The following is an 18,307-nucleotide window of genomic DNA, read 5'->3' on the forward strand; positions in this document are numbered from 1 at the left end:
CTAACCCACTGAAAAGAAAGCAGGATGCAAAGCAGTGGGGTCAGCACAGCATCTCTTTGAGCACTGATCGGCACAGTCAGATGTACCTGGAGAGTTAGCCCAGTTTCCCGATTTTGAACAGCTGCTGTTAACCATTTTTGAGAACTCCGAAGAACATGCTGCATAAGTATGTATCGCCATTTATTGCAACAACTAAAAGCATCAGAATATTTCCCCCATCCTGGACCACTCAAAGTCCAAAATGACAAGCGTTGTTTGGACTGCTTAGCCTTCCTACACTGCCAGGAGCAGCAGAGGTTCTAGTGGCTGCGTTTCCGAATGTCTTCTGCATCATCGACGCAGCAGTTCCCCATTCCGTTGTTGCATCGGCCCACGTAGACTTCCACTGGATGGCAGAGGGTATGTCGGCAAAGGCCCTTCAGCCGCCTGCATCGTTCTGTGCCTTCAAAGAGAACAGGAGAAGTTTGTACCCCTTACTAGAAGGTTACTATTCACTCCTGTCTGGTAAGATGTCAAGTGGATCCCCAGAAAACAAAGATGCATGCATGCACTGATGGAGAAGTTTAATGCAGAGAGTTGTTATGTTCATAAGGGCTGTGTGGAACATTCTAACGAGAAGAGGAGGGTTTGGGACAGGTATGAACAGGCAAGTACCTTTGCTAAGCTGATTCCACTAACCTCTTGGCATCATCATGCCAATCCTTGTCCAGGATATCTGTTGGCAGCATTTGTTGTCTTGTTGACATATTAAAGCATGACCCTAGGCCATGCAATTCTCTAGGTGCACAGCAACTATGGTTCTTTTTATGGGGCCCAACAACATGCCTGCATACGCAGAGCCTTAGAAAATGTTGCACACACAGATAGCTGGTTCAGACATGAAGGTCCACAGCCTGTCCTGTTAGACTCCATCACCGGAAGGGGACGGCACCGGAAGAGGACTGCACTTCTCACCCACCCCTACAGCCATTTCCAACCCCAGGAAGAGTTATTCCCAAGGACATTGGACGTGCATGGGGTAATACTCTTGAGGACTGGGAGGCTGTGGTGGGGAGAGAGTGAAATTGGCCCCACGTGTCTCTTCTGTGAATGGCGATTCGTGGAGGAAAGAGGAAGAAGGGAGCCATTTTGCCTCTCCTCCCTCTCTGTTGCAGCCTCCAGGCCTACGAGCTTATCACTCCACACAAGTCTTGGGAATAAGCTTTCCTGGGATCAGAAATGGCTGAGGTGCTGGGGAGGGGGGAAGGCTGGGAGGGCTGATGATTCTGGTGTGGTCCGCACATGGATCCAGCCTGTGTTGACTGCTGCATCAGGAGAGAACCTACACGTGTAGAGGAGCCCTCACAGTTTTAATCACCACAGACCAGGGCTTTTTTCAGGGGGAACGTGGGAACAGAGTTCCAGAACCTCTTGAAAATGGTCACATGGCTGGTGGCCCCGCCCCTTGATCTCCAGACAGAGGGGAGTTGAGATTGCCCTCCGCGCCGCTCAGCAGCACGGAGGGCAATCTCAACTCCCCTCTGTCTGGAGATCAGGGGGTGGGGCCACCGGCCATGTGACCATTTTCTCCAAAGGCAACCCACTGAGTTCCACCACCTCTTTTCCCAGAAAAAAAGCCCTGCCACAGACAGACCTTTCACATCAACTGACGTCAACGCAAGCAAGACACTTTTCGATTGAGAAGTTCATCTCGTAATAAATAACTTCATGTCTACCATGTAACAACTTTTAGCAAATCAAGATCCTCAAAAAGTGAAATCCTCAAACTGCTTTGGCTTGAGATGTACTTTCAATGAAATGTATTTTCAGCTAAGCATGTTTGTGTTGTGCTGTGAACCTATATATAATTTGATCTCAATGGGTACTTGATCCCTTGGATTTGGGGAAGTCTGAATTTCTAAAATTATCCTGGCCACATCTTCCCTTGTGTGTGCTACAAAGCACTAAAACTGATAGAAAAACAGACTTGCGTGGGCTGAACAACAAGGTTGTTGGGTTAAAGCTTTTCAGGCTAGCTTTAAATGTTGCTCAAGTTGTTCCTGGTCAATTTCTTCCTGCATTCATCAGCCCAATAAACTGCATCTTACTTAGAAGTAAGTCTTGTTGATTTCAGTGGAACTTAGGGTTAAACTAGTTGTGATGGGGACCACGGATCTCCCAACACTTTTAAAAGGTGGATTACAGTCCCAAGGGGCCCCAATTCAGATTGGAGCCATGCAGGGAGAGAAAAGGTTATTCTCCCATGCAGTCATTAGCTGTTTAAAGGAAGAGCATGTACTCCCATCTTTTCCTCTATATAGTAGGGGGGAGGGTTGGTTCTGATGAATGAAACCAGGGGGAGGGGAATCAAAGCAGAATTTGCGGGAGGGGCAGATTGGGCTGCAGTGGGAGGGCGGAAACAAGGAAGTTGTATCCTGCAGTCAGGGATCTTTCTGCCCGTGGAAAGCCTCCAGTGGACCCGTGTTAGATGGCGCACTGCAGAAAAGGGAGAGGGGCTTCCCCCCCAAGGTAAATGTCGGGCAAAATTCTTGCCACGCGTAGCCTAAATGTGCACAACACTCTTACCTGACTTATCCAGACAGGCCGGCTGGAACAGCAGGAAGACAAGTAGAAAGAGACAAAGGAGCCTCATGCTGACTGAAATATGTCTGGGGAAAGAGCAATGAAGATCAAACGAGGCAGACATTCTTAACTGCAGTCGCCATTCCGTCACCCAGTCAAAAGTCAGTTCATTGCCACGGGGGCAGGTTTGGGATTCCCCACCCCCCTTTCTTGCCACCATTTCTGTAACAGCCACGTGACATTTTAGTTAGTAGCTCTTGGGTCTCAGCGGCAGCAGACGCCACGTGTTGCATCCAAACAGTCCTTTTTCTGGCAAAAGAGGAAGGAGGGGGTCCCTTTTGTTGGATAAAAAGGCTGCGTTTGGGATTATGGGACATGCAGGGACAAAAGGCATGTAGACTATGGCAAGCGGGATTCAGTGAGACCGCGTGAAAATGTTGCCTGCATCCAACCCCCCGATTCTTGTGCTGTACAAGTGGTGCCTCATCCAGACACCACCCGGCATTTTAAGCATCATGCCGTTAATTGGTTTATTTGTATACCACCTTTCAGGTAAGAATCAAGGCAGTTTACAACATAGTAAAATACAATAAAATCAACCAGGCCATTAATTAAAATAGGTTAAAAACAGTGAAATCAATGCAACGCAATAGAAATCAACATCGTAGAATGTTCCAAATGGTGACCCTGTCCCTGCTGCGCCATTTCTTATTGATTTAATTCAAAGGGAAAAGCAGGTTTGCAAACCCATCTGGATGGCTTTTAGGGAAGCAGCTGTTACCAAGTCCTGCAGAAGTGAGTTTCAAAGTCAGGGAGCAACGGCTGAAAAAGTCTTTCCCTCAGGGTGGAAATTGTTAATATAAGAGGGAGAGAGGGAAAGGAACTGAGGAAAGATTCAAAGCAATCCTTCAGAAAACCAGTTTTTTTCCTGTCACCCAGGGCTTTTTTTCTGGGAAAAGAGGTGGTGGAACTCAGTGGGTTGCCCTCGGAGAAGATGGTCACATGGCTGGTGGCCCTGAGCGGCACAGAGGGGAATCTCAACTCCCCTCTGTCTGGAGATCAGGGGGCGGGGCCACCAGCCATGTGACCATTTTCAAGGGGTTCCGGAACTCCGTTCCCCCACGTTCCCCCTGAAAAAAAGCCCTGCTGTCACCTATCCCAGACATGATTCCAGATGGCCACTCTCTCTCCTATATGTGGTGGTGGAGAGAGCCCTAGGGTTGCCAGCTCCGAGTTGGGAAATTCCTGGAGATCTGGGGGGGGGGGGGGGGGAGAAACCTGGAGAAAGAAGGGTTTGGGGAGGGAAAGGACCTTGGCATGGCATAATTCCATAGAGTCCACCCCCAAAAGTTGCCATTTTCTCCAGGTGAACTGATATCTGTGGCCTGGAGACCAGTTGTAATTCCAGGGGATCTCCAGCTACTACCTGGAGATAGGTTGTTGTCGGATCAGTTCAGATCCCACCCCCCATATTATGAGCATTATCAAAGTGGCAGCGGAAGAAGCCCTTGTTCTGGGGGGTCATTACCACAGACGTTAGTAAGTTTTTGATTAATTCCTATCCCCGTGTACCTTGTTTTTATATATTACCTAAAATTCATAAAGGGGGTCATCCCCCTCCGGGCAGGCCTATTGTGTCCGTGAGTAATTCGATTCTGGAGCCTCTTGCCCAATTGGTGGATCACTATGCCAACATAGATCAAGGACACATGGGAGTTTATCAAATTAATTGAGGGGAAAGTGTTACCTCCTGGGGCAATCATGCTTACTCTGGATGTGACTGCCTTGTGTACATCGATCCCTCATGGGGATATTAGGAATGTGGTGGAACTGGCGTCACGTCACACAGACCTTCACAATGACCTTGTAGAATTTCTCCTATCCTGGGTAGATATTTTTGTTGAGAAGAATTCCTTCCAATTCCAGAGTGACTTCTTTTACCAGGTTGAGGGCGTTGCAACGGGATGCGCAGTGGCACCTTCCATTGCCAAACTCTTTTCTGTCATTTGTATCTCCAGATGTTTTTGTATCAAAATACACTGCCTGTCTTGTAAGAAGTGATGTGCTAATTTTATTGTTTGGGAACATCCCTTCTCTGTACCTTCAAAGGAAAACAAAGCAAACGCAATTGATGATTGTAACAAATGACCAAACTCCTTGATCTTTCTCTATAAAAGGCTTTGGCCCCTAGGGCTCGGGGCCGACTGTGCCAGCTTGCAGAGAGCCCACCAAGCTACAAGTGATGCCTCACACAGGCTGGACACTGGTCAGCTTCCCTCAAGTTTTGATGGGAAATGTAGGCATCTTGGTTTTACAGCTTGGCTGTCCATTACAGCTGCAAGACCAGGATGCCTACATTTCCCAACAAAACTTGAGGGAAGCTGACAAGTGTCCAGCCTGTGTGAGGCATCACTTGTAGCTTGGCTCTTAAGACTCCTGTAGGCTCACACCTCGGCCAAGAGCTCTCGTTCTTTGGGGGGAATTTCAGGGGAATTTCATATTACTGGTTTACTTGTGTTCACCACCAAGGCCCGTGTGTCGCACCTTTTGGCTTGTGTATTTTTGCATGCTGAAGTATCTTTTAATAAACATTGTTAGACTTGGTTAAGGACAGTTCTGAGTTAAGTTTTTGTAGTGTTAAGGGTTAGTTAGGTTAAGGTAAGGTCCAGAGATGCACCACACAGTACATTGCCTGTGGTAAGGGGCTAAACAGAGCAAAGAACCCAGCTTGTTGTGAGCCCAGGGGAGCTGGGACGAAATTTTCTCACAACAATCACACCCAGAGAAAGACAGAGATCATGTCTGTGCATATGCATACCACAATTCCCACTTGCACTCACATCAAAGACAAAGGTGCCACTTTGGAAAAGCCATATTGGAAGTGCTTACCCACAGCACTTTGCATACAAAGAAAGAGCCCCACAGAGGATATTTGCCAATGGGCAAGGTCGCATCGAGGTTAAGTTCAGGGGGTGTCAAATAAAGGGTGGAGACCATGCCCGAGCTGCTCTTAAAATATTATGCCAGGGTTCCCTTCAACGGGACTCATTTTCCATGTAGTATTTTTATAATAATTCTATTTACCTGAAGGGAAGACTAGCTTTTAAAAAACGTGTTCAGTCTAGAAAAAGAAAAGGTCCTCTTCATTCATTCATTTTCATTCATTCGTCATTTACAGTCATTTGACCAATCATATAACACAGTTACACTAAAAACAAAAGTTCAAGGCGTACAATAAAACAGTTTGAAATTAAGATCTAGTTACAGTACAATATAATTTCCGAGACCGGAATATCACCAAATAGTATCCGGCTACTTGATAGGTAATCTTGGCATGCTTATCGGATAGAAGATAATCAAGTCTAGCCTTTTCAGTGAGACCAGAGATTTTACCGAATAACGGTGTGATCATCTCATCCCGTTCTTCCTTATAATATGGGCAGCTAAAACACATGTGCCCTATAGTTTCCATCTCTCTTAATGGACAGGAGCAAAGCCTTTCCAAATAGGAGATTAAAGATCCTCTTAAATACTCATAAAAGCCTCAGGTATATGTGATAAAAACAAAAGAATTGCACATATTTTTTTTATGGGGAAGTCGTTACAGTTGCTTTACTAATTTCATTATTTTATACAGGGCTTTTTTTCAGCAGGAACGTGGGGGAACGGAGTGAAAATGGTCGCATGGTTGTCGTGGAGGGCAATCTTAACTCCCCTCTGTCTGGAGATCAGGGAGTGGGGCCACCAGCCATGTGACCATTTTCTCCAAGGGCCACCCACTGAGTTCCACCACCTCTTTTCCCAGAAAAAAAGCCCCGATTTTATATGTCTTGGTATCTAAGTCAGTTCAACTGGGCTTGATGTTGCCCACTGTTCCGTCACCATGAGAATATTTTACACAGAAAAAAAAAATGAACTAACAGGTTTAATAAGAGCTTTGGTTGTGATCAGTGTGCGCTTACTTGAAACCAAGTTTCGCAGAATTCTGTAGACGTGGAGGGGATTGGAACGCGGTGAAAATCCCCCAGCCTGTATTTATTAAATCTCAGCCACCCTGCCCGTGGATCTTAAGGATGTTAGATGTGGGGTGCAAGGTGGGCTGTCTGAATATGTTTTGATTGCTGTACTTCTATGGCTGCTGCCAGAGTTTAAATTGTTTTTATTATATGCATTTACATGATGTTAATCTGCTCTGAGACCATGTGCGGGGAGAGCGGACTACAAATAAAATAAAATAAAATAAATATCAAGTCTTATCACAGTCTGCAGAGCTGTGCCATGCCGCAGTTTTAAAGGAAGGTGCTCACCTGGGACAACAACTTGGGACTTCATCACTACACATGAGGAGGCCTGCAGGAGGAGGTTTGGCAGAGTCTGCACCAGAGCTTCCAGCCAGCGCAGAACGGCAAGGTCTCCCTGCTGCGTCACAAGCTCCTTCGCCCCGGGGCCTCCTCCGTCCTTCACGGCCGACCGCAGAGCATCCCCGTACCTGGCAAGAGTTTTGAAAAAGAAACCCTGAACAGAAGCGGCATACTCGTCCGCCCATTTCTTCACTTGTATTCTGCAGCCATTTTTCCAGTCCTGTCTTCCGGAGTTGGGTTCAAAGAGAGGCAACAAACACCCCTCCCCTCAAACCAGATATAACATTTCTCGATCAGTGGAACAACATACTAATCCCCCGAATTAGATGTGACCTTATAAACAACCTATTAGTTGCAGCTAAGGGTGCAACTGCAGCAAGATGGAAATCACACAACCCTCCACCAATCTCAAACAGGTTCTCTAAAATCTGGGATCACTTTATACTTGAAAAAAATAATGACAAAATATTCCAAGCAGAAAAATTTCCCAACACAACAGGATTCTTGGAGAAATGGTTTTCCTTTTTTGAATTTATTAATATACAACCTCCTATAACATCATAAAGATGTTAGACCACTCTGCCCCGTGGCGCAGAGTGGTAAGCGGCAGTACTGCAGTCCACGCTCTGCTCATGACCGGAGTTCGATCCCGGCGGAAGCTGGGTTCAGGTAGCCGGCTCAAGGTTGACTCAGCCTTCCATCCTTCTGAAGTCGGTAAAATGAGTGCCCAGTTTCCTGGGGGTAAAGTGTAGATGACTGGGGAAGGCAACGGCAAACCACCCCGTAAAAAGTCTGCCAAGAAAACATGGTGATGCGACGTCCCCCCATGGCTCAGTAATGACTCGGTGCTTGCACAGGGAACTACCTTTACCTTTTATAACAGTATACCAAACAATTCTAAGCATATAATAGTCAAATAACACAGTTTCAACCAAAACAAAGATTTGAAACTCAAATCAGTTTCACAATATCAAGTATTATATGAGGAACCAAATATATTCTTGAACTTTTTAATTACTCCAAGTGGTATATTATAAAAGTGGCATATTATAAAATATAATGGCAACAATAAGAACAGAACTGTTGTAAATAGTCAATTTGTTATTAGAGTAATTTAGATATGTTAGAAAGCGGAAATGTAAAAAATGTAACAATATGCTTGTAGTCTGCGTTTTGAAAAAAAACAAACTATTTTTTAAAAAAAGAGAACCAACATGGTGTAGTGGGGGGTAAAGTGCTAGACTAAACTCAAGTTCAAATCTCTGCTTTGCCATGACCTCATTAGGTAACCTTGGGCTGGTCACATTCTCACTCAGCTTAACACACCTCACAGGATTGTTTTGAGGCTGAACTGGGGAATGGGAGAAACAGGAACGGAAATCCAAGCTCCTTGGAGAAAGACAGGATTCAAACAGGGCTCCACAAATCCTGGGCAAGTGATTAGCCACGGTGCACAGGAATTTCACTGCAGTACCTAGGAATTGCAGCAATGGTTTCATGATGACGACAGCCAGGGTTAGCTCCGTATTTATTTATATACTTCCACGAGTTTGTCATATCATATCATATTCTCGTAACAGAAACTGCAAAGCACAGTAGGTTTTGCGGTAGCAATAATGAGAAAATTGGGTAATTAAAATACAAAACTCTGAAAGTTCAAAAATGAGCTTGGGCCCTACATATTTGGACGGACTGCTAGAGCGAAAGCAAATTTGTCAATGCCTGCCTTAAAATATTTTATTGGTTTTAATTTAGTTAGTTCATTTGTACGCCGCCTTAGACCCCAAAGCGGCTTACACTATCCTCTACTCCTCTGTTTCATCTGCACAACAATCTTGGGAGGCAGGTTAAGCTGACAGTATGTAAGTATAGAATCATAGAATCACAGAGTTGGAAGGGGCCATACAGACCATCTAGTCCAACCCCCTGCCCAGTGCAGGATCAGCCTAAAGCATCTCTGACAAGTATTCATCCAGCCTCTTCTTGAAAACTGCCAGTGAAGGGGAGCTCACCACCTCCCTAGGCAGCTGATCCCACTTTTGAACTACTCTGACCGTGAAAAAGTTCTTCCTAATATCCAGCCGGTACCTTTGTCCCATTGCTTCGGGTCCTACCCTCTGCTGCCAACTGAAACAGCTCCTTGCCCCCCTCCAAATGACAGCCTTTCAATTATTTAAAGAGAGCAATCATGGCCCCCCTCAACCTCCTCTTCTCCAAACTAAACATTCCCAAGGCCCTCAGCCTTTCCTTGTAGCTCAAGGTTGCCCAGATAGCTTCCATGATAGTGGAGATTCGAACCTGGGTCTCCCAGATCCTAGCCTGTCACTTTAACCATTGCATCTTGCTGAGCATCAGAATAATTCTAATCTTCATCAAAAGCTCCTGTCCAGTGGAAATCTGTTAAACAATTGATCTCAAAGCCTGCGTACCCGCCCCCACCCCTTCCTACTGAAGTGGTATAGTCCCAGGAGGGCTGTGCCACATATTTCCAAATGCATGCAGCTACAAGCTGGGAAGCTCACAAGATAATATGACATTACTGTAAAACAAAGTACAAAACAGAACAGAATCCTACACACTCTTTTTATTAGTTGTTTTAAGAGACACCCTGTTCAAATCTAACCAGGATAAACACTCCTACAGTGTCAACCAATTTAGATAACCAAAACCAGCTCATAGCATGTAATTTATTTCACACATTTTACCCTTCTAGCAGAATACAACTTTCACTTTGCCATAAATACATGGGTACAAACTGGCCAGTCAGCAGACACGGCTCTTTGCCAGCAACAATATTTTTGTCTTTCAGGTGGAGACAACACTTGTGCAGGGACCTTATTCCCAAACCACAACCACCAGAGCCATCTTACACAGTCTGAGCCTACTGAAACCGGTAACTCTGCACCAGATTAAACAAATGTGGCATAATAGCAGGGTGTAGCATCTACTTTCACGACACCTTCCAAAACATGTGTTTGTGTTTGGCATCACGAGGGTGTTGTGTCACCAGCGTTGCAGGACAAAATGCGTTTTGCAATCCACTAGAACGAGATTGGCAGGTTGTGGGTAATCCTGCATGTAGGCTCGTTATGTGAGCAAGAGCAAGGTTCTTATATTCGGCCTGAATCGCCTTCCAATACCTCTGCTCTGAAAAGGCTAGATTCTTTCTAAAAAGACTGCTTAAGATGATACCAAGCCCTGGAACCTCTACAGAAGTTAGGAGCGAGAGCAGCTCTGGGCAGCTGGATAATCAAACGCACACGTTACATGAAGGCAATGGTGCCGGTCTACCTGCCTGCACGTACAGCAAGGACAGCTCCAGTGTAGCCGTGATTCCAGAAAAGGTGATGACGGTTTCCTCCACCCGAGCAACTATCTGGCACCGATAGCGCCATCAAATCCCCACCTTGCCGCAGAAGACTGCTTGGTGCCCCTGGGCCGATCAACTCCTCTCAGCCTAACCTACCTCACAGGGTTGTTGTGAGGATAAAAGTGAGGAGAGGAGAATGATGCAAGCTGCTTTGGGTTCCCATCAGGGAGAAAGGTGGGGTATAGAGGAAGTAAATAAACAAATAGAAATCCTTTTTAAAATTAATTATTTTTATTTTAATAGAAAGATTAAAATCCCATGAAAGGGAAAAGAAAAAAGGAAAAAGAAAGTATATATAAGAAGAGAAAAAAGGAAAGAAACAGAAAATAATATGTAAAGAAATAATAATACCCATATAATCAGGGCTTTTTTTCAGGGGGAACGCGGAGGAAGGGAGTGGCCAAGTGGCACGGAGGGCAATCTCAACTCCCCTCTGTCTGGAGATCAGGGGGCGGGGCCACCAGCCATGTAACCATTTTCTCCGAGGGCAACCCACTGAGTTCCACCACCTCTTTTCCCAGAAAAAAAGCCCTGCATATAATAAACCATTTTCAGTTTTCTCTACGACGCATAACATCATTTATAAACAATATTCTTGCGGTCTTATTGATGCACAAACTTAACTTTTTCTATATATTTGTTTAATTCCCCCAAATTTGTCCCCTTAAAAGTCTATTATTAAGAAATAAACAGGAGTCCCCGGCAGAGTTACTCCCAATGTAAAGCCAGGCTGGGCTGAACGGCTGGCTGCAAGTTCTACAGCCGACTGGAACTCCCATTTAGGCACGGGCTGGATCCCAAGTGGGTGTATCCAGCAGAGGATTCACACACGTGGAAACGGGCCTCTACACATGGATGGGTGTGTGTGTGTGTGTGTGTGTGTGTAGATCCTGAGGAGTTAGCCGTGTTAGTCTGTAGTAGCAAAATCAAAAAGAGTCCAGTAGCACCTTTAAGACTAACCAATTTTATTATAGCATAAGCTTTCGAGAATCAAGTTCTCTTCATCAGATGCCTGATCAAAACTGCCTATGTGTGTGTGTGTGTGTGTGTGTGTCACTTAAGGTGGCCGGGTACCAGAAAACTTCCTCTGGCATTATGGCATGAAACAAAAGGGCTGCTTGGGCCTGAAGAAGAGGGTGCCCGCATCCTCACCTGCTAGGGTTGCCAACCTCCAGGTGGTAGCTGGAGATCTCCCAGATTTACAACCAATCTCCAGGCAACAGAGATCAGTTCCCCTGGAGAAAATGGCTGCTATGAAAGGTCAACTCTCTGGCCTTATACCCTACGGAGGCACCTCCCCTCCCCAAACCCCACCCTCTCCAGGCTCCACCCCCCAAATCTCCAGGAATTTCCCAACCTGGACCTGGCAACCCTATCGCCTGCTGATCTGGCAGCTATCCAGGGGGGCAGGGCAGGGTTTAGAAGCAGAGGATGGGACTGAGCAGAGAACGAGAAATTCGAGGATGGCTCTCCCTCAGTTATACGATGTGCTGAAGTCAACTGGCTTCGAAGGGCACAACTCTGCCAAGGAGAATAAAATCTTGGCTAGTTGGCAACAGTCTGCATAAAAATGAAATAAACTGATGCATCCAAGAACAGAATCAAATTCCTGTGAACTCTTTGATGCAACTCATTTATTTTACTGTCGCTCAGAAGCTTTAATTCAATATACCCTACATGTGCGGTTACACAAATGCTAAGTTTTTATTTATATCCCATTTTCTTGCAAATGTGGACATAAAGCAGCGTATATCATTCTTCCTTCCTCAAGGGAGGGCCGTAGTTCAGTGGTTAGAGCATCAGCTTGGCATGAAGCAGGTGCCCGGTCCAATCCCTGGCATTGCTGCCGGTCTAAATAGACGAGACAGACCTTGATGGACCAAGGGTCTGATTCAATATAAGGCAGTTTCATGTGTGTATCCTCCATTTTATCCTCACAACAACTCTGCGAGGTAGGTTAAGCTGAGCGAGTGTGACTGGCCCATGGCCACTTGGTGAGCTTTCATGGCAGGATTGGGACCCAGGCCACCCAGGTTAACTTCAGCTGAACCCCACCAGAGACGTTTCGTTTACCTCTTCCAGATGCCAAGCTGCAAGAGGTGGATCAGTATCAGAGACTTGCTAGGTTGGTGGCCGTCTGCTTGGAACCAGAGGAGGCTGAGGCCCTGAGCCAGATAGGTGGGCAGCAGCAAGGCCAGAGACACCCAGCCCCACAGCAGCTGGCCAGCGAGGAAGTAATGGAGGGTGGTGCAGAAACCTGAGGAGAAAAGGAGGGGGGGCAACATGAACAAGCAGGGGGCAGAGGTGGAGGCGTCCTGGCTCCCGTTTCCAGGCCACCTGAATTCCCAGATCTCTTGACATACTCCCCCCTACAACCAAGTTGCGCAAGATATAAAACTGGAAGCAGAAATATACGCTAAAGCAGCCATTTCAAAACTATCAAAAGGTTTAAAAGTTAGCAAGCTCGCCATCTCTAGCTCACATTCATTTTCTTGCATATTATCAGTTCCGCTACAATTTTCCGCTCAGAAAAAATGAACAGGTTGAACAAAATCCAGAGGGTGGTCCCCCCTCCCCGCCCTTTCTGTGGATTTGGAAGTGGATTGCGCCAGCACTAGGATTGCCAACTCCACATGTCTATGTCTGGAGATTTGGGGAGAGAGATGGAGATGGGTGGGGTTGGGGGGGGGGCGCAGTGAGTGTTTAATGCCATAGTCCACTCTCCAAAGCTGCCACTTGCTCCATAGTTTGGAGGTCGGATGGAGTTCCAGAAGATGAGGGTTGCCAGCCTCCAGGTAGGGCCTGGAGATCTCCCAAAATTACAGGTGATTTCCAGAATAAAGATCAGTTCCCCTGGAGAAAGTGGTTGCTTGAGAAGGTGGTCTCTATGGCATTATTTCCTGCTGAGGACCCTCACCTCACCAAATCCTGCTCTTCACAGCCCCCCCCCCCCGGCCAATCTCCAGGAATTCACCAACCGGAAGTCAGCAACCCTACACAATCTCCAGGTCCCACCTGGAGGCTGGCAACCCTAGTTCATGCGCCTGTTATGGGACGCACAGGCACATCGAAACAGCAGGCTCCGCAACAAGGAAAACGGCAGGGAAAGGGCATCCCTTGGAATCCGGGACTTCAGCCTTCTGTCCTTTATTTACACGCAGCGGATCTTGAGACAGGGGAAAACCCTGCAGCGAAGTCTTAGGAAGGGTCGGCAGAGGGCACCTCTAGAATGCAGCTCCCGGCTGGGAAATTCCTGGAGATTTTGGAGGTGGAGCCTGGGGAGGGGGGTGGGGTGGGGAGAGCCCATCCTGGATGAGATGCCATACAGTCTGCCCTCCAAAGCTGCGATTTTCTCCAAGGGAACTGATCTCCGTGCGCTGGAAATTATTTGTAATTCCTGGAATCGCCAGTCGCCACCTGGAAGTTGGCAACCCAATACTAAAGTTGGTGGGGAGAGGGCGGACTCCGGACTAAAGCCCTAGAAGTCAAACCTCCGCTTCGCTGTCTTTAAACAAGCTTTGGCTGCTTTCACACCGGCTGAATTACCCACTTTCCGTGCACTTCGCAACGGGACTCGCTAAAGTGCACATTCAGCTCGCGTGCACGCATGGAAAGTGTGCAAGCGCGCAGGGCCCGCTCGGGACCGCCCCGCCGGGGAAGACGACGCATCAGCCTTCCTCCGCATCCACACGGCTGCCCGGCGGGGGCGCACGGAGGCTGGAAGCAAGCGAGGCGCGCAGGCTCGGGTGCTCGGCGGAAAAGGGGCGGTCGGCCGCACAGCGGCGCGGCACTCAGCGGGTTAAAGATTTCAAACACGGAGGCGCGCCCACCCCGCCCGCCCGCCCTCGTACTGCTCTGCAGGGAGCCGGCTCGGTGTTTGGGAAACTGCGAGCCGAAAAGCCGCCCCGGCTGCTCGCCCGGCGCCGCAGCCCAGAACGAGCACCCCGGGAAGGCGGGCGGACGCGCCCCTCGGGCTGCATTCACACGGCCGCGGAGCAGCGTCTCCGAGGGGATTTCTTGGGTGGCTGCAAAGACCCTGCGGAGGCGACCCTCGCGGGTGCCACGGGCAGAGACGCGCAGCGGCAGCGATTGCAAACGCGCGACGATTTGGACAGCGGGCCAGCTGGACTCGGGCATTAAGCACGTCTGCACGCTGTGCCCGTGTGCACGCAGGCAGGCAGCCCCGCCCTCTCCCGCCCCCCGCGGTGCCACTTCAACACCAGCCTGCCAGGCTCGGGGGTTGGCCGGAGCGAGCCAGCAGCAGGAGCGACAGCCCCACGAAGGCGCGGCGCATCCTCCGGGCTCGCTCGGGCCGCGCGGCTGGGCCCGGCAGGCCACGGCGAAGGGCCGCTTCGCCCGGCCGCCTCCTCGCTCGCCCCTCCTCTTAAAGGGGCAGCCTGAGCGCGGCTCGCCGGCCAATTCCGGGTGCTCGAGCGGGACAAGCGGCGCCCTGGATTTGCCAGTCTGCACGTGGGTTTCATCCCAGCTGTTGTTAGGGTTGCCAGCTCCAGGTTGGGAAATTCCTGGCGAAGGAAGGGTTTGGAGAGGGGAGGGACCGCAGGGGGGTAGGGTATAATGCCATTGAGTCCATTCTTCACAGCAACCATTTTCTCCAGGGGAGCTCGTCTCCGTTGCCTGGAAATCAGTTGTCATTCCGGGGGATCTTCAGCCACCACCGGGAGGCTGGCAACCCTCGCTCTTCTCCAAATCAGATTCTTATAGAGATAACAGGAGCTTCATAGGGTAGAGCGTGTGGTGGCACCTCTGCTGTGCTCCCTTTCCAAACTCTGGAGTTGGCAATTTTTGGGATCATAACTGATCTCTGGATGGCAGAGATTAGTTACTCTGGAGAAAATGGTTGCATTGGACGGTGGACTCTGCAGCGTTATAACCTGCTAAACTCCAGCCTCTCCCCAAACGGTGTCCTCCCAAGACCCCCCCCAATCTTCAGGAATTTCCCATCCCCTCACCCCTGAATTTTCAAGCTGCCAGCAACCGGCTATTCCTGTAAACAGGAGTCTAGGGCACGTTACAACCAAACAAAAAGTATCTGGGCATTTGTGAGTTTGAGTCTAGGGTTGTCAACCTCCAGGTGGGGCCTGGAGATTTCCCAGAATCACAACTGATCGCTATGTCTGATAGATATCAGTTCCCCTGGAGAAAATGGCTGCCTTAGAGGGTGGATACTATGGCATCATTCCCTGCTGCGGTCCCTCCCCTCCCCAGGCTCCACACTCCAACCTCCAGGAATCTCCCAGCCAGGAGTTGGGAACTGCACTTGCTTGCAAAGAGTTCATTCTGGAATAAATTTGGCAATTGTCTCCAAAGCCTCGCTGGCATCCAGTTTCATTTTGCTACTACAGATTAACACAACTACCCATCTGGAATTGTCATAGGGACTACTACTGTGTGACAGTATCCAACCATGTGAAGATGGGACTTAGGGTTGCCAACCTCCTGCTGGGGACTGGCAGTCTCTCAGAATTTCAATAGATCTCTAGAACGCAGAAATCAGTTCCCTTGGAGAAAATGAGAAATGTCTTGGCAGGGGGTGGGGGGTGGATTTGCTTGATGAGGGCCTGGGAGTTTGAGGGGCCAAAATGGTTCACATTACTTGTTCACATTCATACCAGTCACTTTTTACATCAGCTGTCGTAATTAGGGGTGTGCAAAGGCACACCGTTTCGGTATTCTCGTTTCGGTTATTACCGAAATGAGAATCTGTTTCGGTAATCGCAAATATCGCGAATACCGAAACGGCAAGCCCCACACCCATAACCCCAGGAACAGGCTGGCCTGCCTCCCCCCTTTGTTCCTTATGCTGGGAACTTTCAAACTCTCTTTTCCAGGGCAATTCTGCAAAGCCCAGGGGAGCCACAATGGTGGGCACACTTCTTAGTGCCAGCTTGTCCCTGTGAAAGAGCACCTGACACACTGACACCCTCCCCCTGACACCCCCACCACCTACAGAAATGGCTGGCCAGCCTGCCCCATTGTTCCCCATGCTGGGAACCAACCGCTCTCACATCAAAGAATGAAAAACGAGAACACATAATGAATCAAGTTTTAAAAAAATTATTTTCTCACTTTCAAAGTACAATTGGGCAAAGCATCATGGCAAATCACACTAGCCATCCCCCATACAAAAGGACAACATAATTCACTACACATCAAAGAATCTTAAAAAAATTTTTTTCACAAACTAAATTTTTGAACAGATTTAGGTTACACAGTAGGAGGGCACAACAGGTCATGAAAAAAGAAGACCACTAGACAAAATTAACACAACTAACTTCAAATCAGAGATTCAACAAAACCACAAGACCTTTCAAAAACACTTTATTTCATGAACAGCTTAAATTTACACAGCAGTAGGGCACAAAAGGGCACGATAACAGCATGATAGCAGTGAGTCACACTACACAAACATAACACAACTCAATATCAGACAATCACCAAAACCTCAATCACTGCTACAAGCACTTTATTTCTGTACAAGATGTGGGTTACATAGCGGGAGGGCACAAAAGGGCATGAAAGCATTTCACCAGACAAAAGTAACACAACTCACTTCGGATCTGAGAATCACCGAAAATACAATTCCTGTCAAAAACACTTTATTTCTTGAACAGATTTAGGTTACACAGTAGCAGGGCACACCCACAGGCATGACAGCGTTATCTTAGTCAGAAAATAACACAACTCACTTCACATCAAGTGGCACAACACAAATCCTGAGAAAAACAACTTATTTGCTTACCCCCTCTACACCTCCTCCAGAATAACAAAAACCACACAGAGACATTTTTCCTTTCAAAATCTCTTTATTTCTAAGTGCGTGAGCCCATCTCCCAACCATCCCTCCATAACCAAACTTAATAGGGGGAAACCATAGCAACAAGGTCCAGCAGAACCAATGTCATTTCCTGCGGCTATGCTTTCAGTTCAGCCACACAAAGCTGGACCGGGCACTGCCGTGGGCACTACACGGTGGCATTTCCGGAGCAGTGTTGCAGAGGTTTCCCCCCCCCCACACACACACCAGCCTCAGCATCTACCTGGAAACATCTGCGAGACCTCATCGTCAGCTGGTGCCCATCCCCAACTCTCCCCCAATTCCCCCCCCCAGCAAACCCAACGGTAACATTTCAACTTTTTTTGTTTTTGTTTTAAAAAATATTTCAACTTTGAAAAAACATTTTAAACGTTCAAACAGCATCTGACATTTTTACACCATCCCATTCCCTAATCCCCACCTAAGCAATCTCTATCTAACCTATTTCTCCCTCCTGTGGCAATCCACGTTTCTGGGGCATTATTTTTCAGAATTTGGTCCCAGAGGGTCTGTCTCAGTACTGGGAGATGTTTTAAATTCCCTTTGGAGGGGGCATTCAAATTGCAGGGTGTGTTCCCTTTGCCGCTGGTTCCTAACCACCCTCCTCCTACTGGCCGGTAGAAGGGTTTTATGCAGGGGAGAGTGCAATTCCAAAGGGCTGGACTCGCAGAGGATGCAGGCCACAAGTTGGGCTCACCTCAGTCACTCTGGAAGTCCAGTCCTGAGAAATCAAAGAGGTGAGAGTTGACCTTCAGGAAGGTCAAGTGCTCGACTCTCCATGGGAGAAGGCGAGTGTGATGTGGGCTGACAATGTTGCCCGCATGAGAAAACATGTGCTCGCTCTCCACGCTGGTCGGAGGGCATGAGAGCAGCTGCTGCGCCTCGAGGGAGAGGTCCGGCCAGACTGACTCCTTCTTGGCCCAGTAGCTGAGCGGATCGGTGGAGAGCGACTCGCAGGGCTCCGTGAGGTAGTCCCTGACCATTGCCTCCACCGAATCCTCCCTCACGTTCCTCACGATCCCAGAGGGGCTGAGGGCCCACCGGAGCATCTCCATCTCCATCGGCACTCCGGTGGTGGCCACGGGGGGGACTGCTCAGAGGGGGCGTCAGAGGGACCCGCACAGCAGGGCCCCTCTCGCGTCCCCTCTGTTGACAGGTGTCCCCTCGTGGCCTGCCTGC

General features: G+C 48.3%; 1 protein-coding gene across 1 annotated transcript; it reads right to left on the bottom strand.

Annotated features, from left to right (window-relative positions):
* Window positions 1-209: 209 nt before the first annotated feature.
* Window positions 210-12,422, bottom strand: LOC129339788 (gallinacin-14-like). The gene is made up of 4 exons (XM_054994401.1): window positions 12,367-12,422; window positions 6,870-7,051; window positions 2,566-2,648; window positions 210-442 (listed from the first exon to the last, which is right to left on the bottom strand). Exons 2-4 carry the CDS (start codon window positions 6,902-6,904, stop codon window positions 300-302), a joined length of 261 nt encoding a protein of 86 aa, XP_054850376.1. The 5' UTR covers window positions 6,905-7,051; window positions 12,367-12,422; the 3' UTR covers window positions 210-299.
* Window positions 12,423-18,307: the final 5,885 nt, after the last annotated feature.

Source organism: Eublepharis macularius, chromosome 1 (assembly GCF_028583425.1).
Source record: "Eublepharis macularius isolate TG4126 chromosome 1, MPM_Emac_v1.0, whole genome shotgun sequence".
Taxonomy (NCBI): Eukaryota; Metazoa; Chordata; class Lepidosauria; order Squamata; family Eublepharidae; genus Eublepharis; species Eublepharis macularius.